Raw genomic sequence first — 7,500 nt, forward strand, 5'->3', positions numbered from 1 at the left:
TCGAAGTGGATTTTTCTACAGAATTTTGCCAAGGACAACCCTTTTGTTGCCGTGGGTTCTTTTAAGTGCGCTAAGTGCATACGGGACCTCGGTTTATCGTCTCATTCGAATGACTAGCGTCAAGACCACCACTCAAGGTCTACTGGAGGGGGAGAAAATATTGGCAACTGTACCGTGATTCGAACCAGTGCGCTCAGATTCTCTCGCTTATTAAGCGGACGCGTTACCTCTAGGCCTTCACTCCACTTATGCAACAAATATGAAGGAAAACAGAGAAAAAAGGGAAGGAACGGACACAAACGAAGAAAGAGCGAAAGGTGGAGAAAGAGAGACAGAGGAAGAAAGAGAGACAGACACGGAGAGATCAGCTGACAGACTGAAAGAGAGACAGACAGAGAGATCAGTTGACAGACTGAAAGAGATGCAGACAGACGGAGAGATAGCTGACAGACTGAAAGACAGACAGACAGAGAGATCAGTTGACAGACTGAAAGAGAGACAGACAGACGGAGAGATCAGTTGACAGACTGAAAGAGAGACAGACAGACGGAGAGATAGCTGACAAACTTAAAGAGATACAGACGGATAGATCAGTTGACGGACTGAAAGACAGACAGACAGACAGACAGACAGAGAGATCAGTTGACAGACTGAGACAGACAGACAGACGGAGAGATCAGTTGACAGACTGAAAGCAACAAAGAAACATGAACACAAATTACAATACACCAAAACAGAGTGTTTCTGCTGGAAATTAAATTTAGCAGCGCAGTCAGTATATCACTAAACAAAATGAATAAATAAACAACTGTCATACATGAGCAGAAACACAGAGGCAGGTAGGCGGAAAGTGTGTGAAGCAGACACAAAAATATGAACAGATGGAGAATGTCAATTTGTCGGCTTGGGCAACCATTCATACACCTTTCCCCCCAAAAATGTCTTTTTTAACAATCCCCCACAATGCAAAAATAAATAAATAAATAAATCAAAACAAATCACACACATTTTTTTTTCTCTTCCTTCTAATTTCAGGAAATTATGGGAACAGCAACTTCCTTTTACTAGAAAGGGGCAATGGGGTGGGAGGGGTGGGGTGGGAGGGGGTGGACGGGGCGGGTCAAATGGAAGGGCGCCTGACATTATGTTACCCAGAGGAAGGATGATAAACGAATAACAGTTATGACACACAATGATGAAAAGACACAGACACAGAGACAGACACAGAGACAGACAAACACAGACCGACAGATAGACTCACACACACACACACACACTGATACATGAACATATAGATATATCATAGATATACAGACACAAAACAACAACAACAACAACAACAAACACACACACACACACACACACACACACACACACAAAGACCTCCCTCACCCAAAACAAACACACTCACCCACACCAACTACCCAAACACATATAACCCACCCACATCCATACACACACACACACACACACACCTACACCTCCCCGACCCCCACCCCTCCGCCCCCACCCGACCCCCCCCACCCCCCACACACACACACACATACACACAAACACACCAACACACACCCATCCACACACACACACACACACACACACACACACACACACACACACACACACACACACACACACACACACACACACACTCACCTGACGGACTCTTTACTCTCCCTCAGCAGTGACTTCCCGTTGATCTCAATCAGCTCGTCGTTCACCTTCACCCTCCCGTCCCTCCGCGCCTCCCCCCCGTCACTCACCCCCACCACCCGGATCACAGTCCCGGGGTTGGGCGGCAGGGTTCCGAACCTGGAACCCCCGTGGCCCTGGGAGGGGGAGGGGGACGGGGAGGCGGAGGAGGAGACGTTGCTCAGAGAGCCCCACCCGTTCTCTCGGGAGCGGTCACAGCTGCCGCTGCGGTCTCGGGTGGTGATAGGCACCGCGTCCACCTCTATCCCCAGGTCACATCCACCCCGGGGCAAGATCTCCACGGAGAACACCTGGTCCTTCCGGGGTGGTTTGGAGGGTGGCGGGGTTCGGGTACACTCCCTACCCAGAGTCCGGCTCCCGAGGTGGAGGTGAGGCGCGACTGACGCGTCGCTGAAAGACTTGGGTTTGGGTCCCTTGTCGAAGGAGGAGAAAGAAGCGATGGGTTGCGGCGGGAGGTAGCGGCTGTCGTCGACCCCTCCGCTGTTCAGGTCCATCTGGGACGTGGAGGCCGAGCGCAGAGGGCCTTCCCCGAACGCTCGCGTCATACCGCCGCCGCCGCCGCTGCTGCCCGCGCCGCGTCGGTCTTTCTGACGCCCGCCGCCTCCCTTCCATCGGCCGCTACCTTTGCGGGTGTGGGTGGTGCCGTGGTGGTTGGGCAGGATCTTGCTGAAGTAGGATTTCAGGGTGTCCATGGCTGGGTGGAACTGGGCCGAGCGGTGACAAGGGTCAGAGCATGGTTTGGGGAGTACGGTTCAAGTCCTCGTGTTCAAAGCACCTGTTTTGGGAGGTGTCGTTTCGGTCATGCGTATGCTTCCGTCATGTGTGTGGTTCCGTTGAGTATATTGTTCGGTTGACGTACTGTGCATTACATAACTCGGTGTGTGATTTGTATCCCCTAAAACTGTACAGAACATGAACTCTTATTGTGGCATCTCTCGCAATCACACTGGCAATATGTTCCGGGTGAAACAGTATTAGGTTGTTTCGAGGATTTATCGCAATCACACTGGGAATATGTACCGGATTAAACTGTGTTTGGTTACTTCTTTAGTACACTGTCGTTATGTTTTAAGATTTTCCACTGAAAACACACTTCGTAAAGAAACAGTTACTTGTGCAAATAACAAAAATGACTGCTCGTTCAGAGAAAACAACCCATGGGGATTTAAGTCAGTCAGCATCCAGACATTTTAAACAAGTCAGCAAGCTTAAACAGAGGCTGTGCTGAATACTGTTGGTTTTCAACAAGTCAACAAGTTCAAGCAGAGGCTGCGCTGAATACTGTTGGTTTTCAATACTGTCTTCACTCCCGGCTGTTCGAGATCATCACTTTGCTGTTTCTGGAATAATACCAAGTCGACTATTCTACGAACGAAAACAGACACAGATTATCAGCAATTCAAAGAACTTAAGGGCTCAGCCACCGTCCCTCGTCCCATCGACCGAATATGAAGTCGACTAGTCTAGTAACGAAAACATAGATAATTAGCAATTCAAAGAACTTCAGATAAGTGCCTAGCAGCCGAACATCGTCCCATCGACCGCTGTTGATAATCAGACGGCTGCCAGGGGCAATAATCGTTCCCAGACAGAGGAGGGAGGAAGAACCGTGGGTCCAGACCTCCTTTCCTACCGCACACACAGACACACACCACCCCGTTATTTTCTCACCAGGCTGCTTCCCGGAGATGTCCTTGTGACGTCACATCCGTGGTATCCTGAGTGTCAGGCTGTTGGTAGCCGTGCCGTCCTCCGCTAATTCTCGGATAATTGCGGAAATCGATGTTGTTGTTTTTTGTTGTTTTTTTTCTGGAGGTTGCTTTGACAACACACACGCGCACACGGCGGAAACTGGAAAGTCCATGAGGTGTTAGGTATCTAGATTCTGTGGAGTTGGTTTGTGCTCCTGACCACTGTGCAAACTGTCTTCGTTGTGGACAGAAACTCCACACTTTTGACCTTTACGGTTCCTTTGGTCAAATGTAATCAGGAATTTGTAAGGTGTAAGGGTTTCATACAGCTTATTTTCTTAAGGATTTCTTTTTTTTCTTTCTTGTGTATTATATTACGTAATGGACGTGTTTGTGTTTTTTTTTATTCCCCAGACATCTTTCAAAATAGGTACTATATTCAATGTTTAAAATAAATAATAAAGCGAGGAATAGTTTAATGTAAACACTATCAGAATATTTTTAATTGTATCTATTCACTTTTTTTAAATTGTCTCTTATATTGCCTTTCAAGTTTTAAAAAGAAACCTCAGCAGCTGTTCTCTGATGCTGGTTACACAATCCACCGACATTGTGCTGTTCAAGTCCACTCGCTGAAACACTCTTTGAATACACGTCGACTTATAAAAAGCTTAAAAAGAAACAGAACAGTCTCCAACACAACAGGAATCATGTGTCCTATCTAAATCCAAAACAAAAGTAAAGCATCCGATGTTACTAGTCCTGCAGTAATAAATAACTGCTCGATTTCCTGCGAACAGGAAGGAGGTGTCTATGATTCAAAAAATATTGCACACTTCCTGAATCTCCCGCATTCTCCTTCATTTATTTTTACAGGTCACTGACATTATATGTTTGTCGTATTTTTCTTATATAAATATTCACCTCCAAAGGGGGTTCTTATCAGGTGACTGACACTATTTTGTCTTTTGTTTTTTTAGTTTTTTTTCTCGACATAAAGATTTACCTTCAAAGGCGTAATCTTCGACCCAACTGTTACACAAAGCAGTAACCAAATATGACGTATCTCACGTGCCTGTTCGTAGTTTGCGTCACAGGTTGCACAACACTTTGCGTTGAATGTTTAACCGGTAACCGAAGGAGTCATTGTATCATCAAAGAACCGGAACTTACCCCAACAAAACCAACATGTCTGTTCTCAGCAGCAGTCACCAACATCGAGACCAGAAAAAAAAAAATCACACTTTCCGAACAAAGAAGAAGGAGAAGAAGAAAACGCCAATGGTACTCTCCACGTTAGATCCCACCCACTCCCCGACTTGCACAACAACTCACAGTCATACAAGCTCTGCACAGCACAGTGACTGGCTCATCATCACCATCACCATCATCATCACAACAGCGGCATGTGGCACAGTCGGGTTGCACGTGTTCTGGTTGCCGGTCCAGATGTTACGCTTGTGGTGAATGCAGGCGCGCGGAAACAGCAGTAGCAGCACGGGCATCTCGGGAGGATAAGCGGGTTAGTCTTCTTATCTCCCTTGATAGTGTTCCCCGGCGCTGGACAGTGGCTGGGCTTTGTAGCTATAAGCAGGGGCAGATAACAACAGCGTGTGGGGCTGCATGGTGAAGGTGGTGTGTCAGCCCTGGCCTTTCTCTCTTACAGCCCTCTGTCGTTCATTCTGTGCAGAAAACAGAGAATGAATCAGAGAATGTCGGGGCGGGTTGAATCTTTCAGTCTCACACACACCGCAAGCGCCCGATATCCTGTCAGAACCCAACCAAAACAAAACACAAACAATGATGATGTTAATAATAATAATGATAATAACAATGATAACAACAACAATAATAACTTCTTTTTTTTTTCTTTCTCAAGGCCTGACTAAGCGCGTTGGGTTACGCTGCTGGTCAGGCATCTGCTTGGCAGATGTGGTGTAGCGTATATGGATTTGTCCGAACGCAGTGATGCCTCCTTGAGCTACTGATACTGATACTGATACTGATGATAATAATAATAATAATAATGATGATGATGATGATGATGATGATGATAATAATATCATTATTATTGTCATAATGAATAGATAAATAAATGAATAAATAAAACATCCCATGTTGCTTGTCACACAGTTTCCTGACCTCTTTCTTCCTTCCTCCCACCGTCGTTAAGTTCCAACGGAAAACAAAATAATCTCGAAACTCTCCCACACCACCACCACAGGCGCCAGACGAGCTGTCTAAATCCGAACAACAGCAACAACAACAACAAAAATAATGTTCGTATCATTCAGCCATAATTTGCTCACAACTTCTTGACCTTTTTTTTTTTTTTTTTTTTTTTTTTTTTTTTTTTTTTTTTACCTTTCTGTTGTTGGCTTCAGTTAAAAACGAAAATTCCACAAAGTTTCGCACACCATATTTATAGGCGCCAGCCGCCCAGTCAGAATCCAAACACAAAAATAAAACCCGGTACAAAACGAAGATTTTACAAAGCATCGCACACCACAGTAGGCGCCAGACTTCCTGTCTACATCCACGCGCACAAACACAAAAATAAAACATCTAACGTTCTTGCGATACAGCAGCTATAATAATTACACTCATTGTCCTCACCTTTCTCTCTCTTCTTCCCACTGTCGCTTCGTTGACTCCGGCAGAAAACAAAGACTCAGCAAGTCTCTGGTTCCAGTCACTGTGAATGGGAAGGACCTTGATGCTGGTTCTGCCTACCCTAACATAAGCTGCAGGGCAACAAGTGGCCTAATGAATGTTCCAACAGGACCAAAAAAAAAAATATAAAAAAAACACACAAACAGAAAAGAAGAATCTGCTGTCACTATCCCAGCCCCAAGAAAACAGTATGACAGTGACTCGTGTCCGAGTTTGACCATCAGAACAGGAAGAGGAGGCAACTGCTGTCCCCCACAATCTGGGAGAGAGCTAGATTTCAGTGGAGAGTGTCACAGAAACAGTAAGCAACATGTCACGGAAGAAGGAAGATCCTGGGGTGTAGTGTCAGAGCTCCTCTGCAAGCAGTGGCGTGATGGAGTTGAGGTCTGTGGCTGGTTTTCCACACACACACACACACACACACACACACACAGGGAGCAAAGTGTGTGTGCCCCCGATGCCGGGCAGACAACAGCAGGCACTTGATGCTATCCGGGACAGGGATTGAGGGCCACTTGAAGCTGCTGTCACACTGGGGGGAGCGTCTGTCTGATTCTGAGGTTCGGTTCTCTGAAAATCACAAACACACACATACACACGCACGCATGCACGCACGTAGGCACGCACACAAACACATACACACACACGCGCGCGCGCGCACGCACGTAGGCACGCACACACACACACACACACACACACACACACACACACACACACACAGAGGAATTGTAGATGTAAGGTAATACGTATGCATGCATAGTGGATGTACGCTCAGAGAGAGAGAGAGAGAGAGAATCATATACATACATGTATATACATGCATATAAATATAGATAAACAATGCATGGCAAAAAATATAAGGGCTGTAATATTTCTTTTTTCTCTCTCTCTCCCTCTCTCTCTCTCTCTCTCACTGTCTCTCTCTCTCTGTGCCTCTGTCTGTCTCTCTCTGTCTGTCTCTCCCGCCCCTCCTCCATCTTCAACCTCACCCTCCACACTCCCCAAAATTAGGTATGTGTAGTTTATCACTGCTTGCACGCGTACGTGTGTGTGTACGTATAAGAGTGTGGGGAGAGAAAGATAGAGTGTGTGCTGACACGCGCATGCTAAAGAGTTGTAGAGGAAGCGAAGAACTCACGGTTTACGTCAGCAGTTGTTAAGGCGTCAGCAAGAAAGTTAGACCCACCCGAAATGGCACTTGACACTTTGACCCTTTAGCCAAGTACCTTCAGCTGATCCGGATGGGAGTTGTGTGTGACGTGTATCATGTATATATTTGACTTACAGCACTGCTGGCAAACCTTCGTCCATTGAAACTAGCCAATCATCAGCCCTCTCTCTCTCATTCTCTCTGTGTCTCTCTGTCTGTCTCTCTCTCCCTCTCAAAATGTGGTGTTAATGGAAAATTGTACTCTCTCTCTCTCTC

At 46.3% G+C, this 7,500-nt stretch overlaps 1 protein-coding gene across 3 annotated transcripts in view; it reads right to left on the reverse strand.

Annotated features, from left to right (window-relative positions):
* LOC143297465 (uncharacterized) overlaps positions 1 to 7,500 on the reverse strand; it is a 200,166-nt gene that overhangs the window by 161,661 nt on the left and 31,005 nt on the right. For 2 of the 3 annotated variants that reach the window (XM_076609863.1, XM_076609864.1), the window contains exons 2-3: positions 6,018 to 6,644; positions 1,654 to 5,083 (exon numbers count right to left, since the gene is read on the reverse strand). In XM_076609863.1, the coding sequence (XP_076465978.1) occupies positions 1,654 to 2,402 (749 nt within the window). In that variant the 5' untranslated portion in view covers positions 2,403 to 5,083; positions 6,018 to 6,644. The remainder of the gene's footprint in view (positions 1 to 1,653; positions 5,084 to 6,017; positions 6,645 to 7,500) is intronic. The other variant, XM_076609862.1, reaches the window with a different exon arrangement.

This window comes from Babylonia areolata, chromosome 22, assembly GCF_041734735.1.
Source record: "Babylonia areolata isolate BAREFJ2019XMU chromosome 22, ASM4173473v1, whole genome shotgun sequence".
NCBI lineage: Eukaryota > Metazoa > Mollusca > Gastropoda > Neogastropoda > Buccinidae > Babylonia > Babylonia areolata.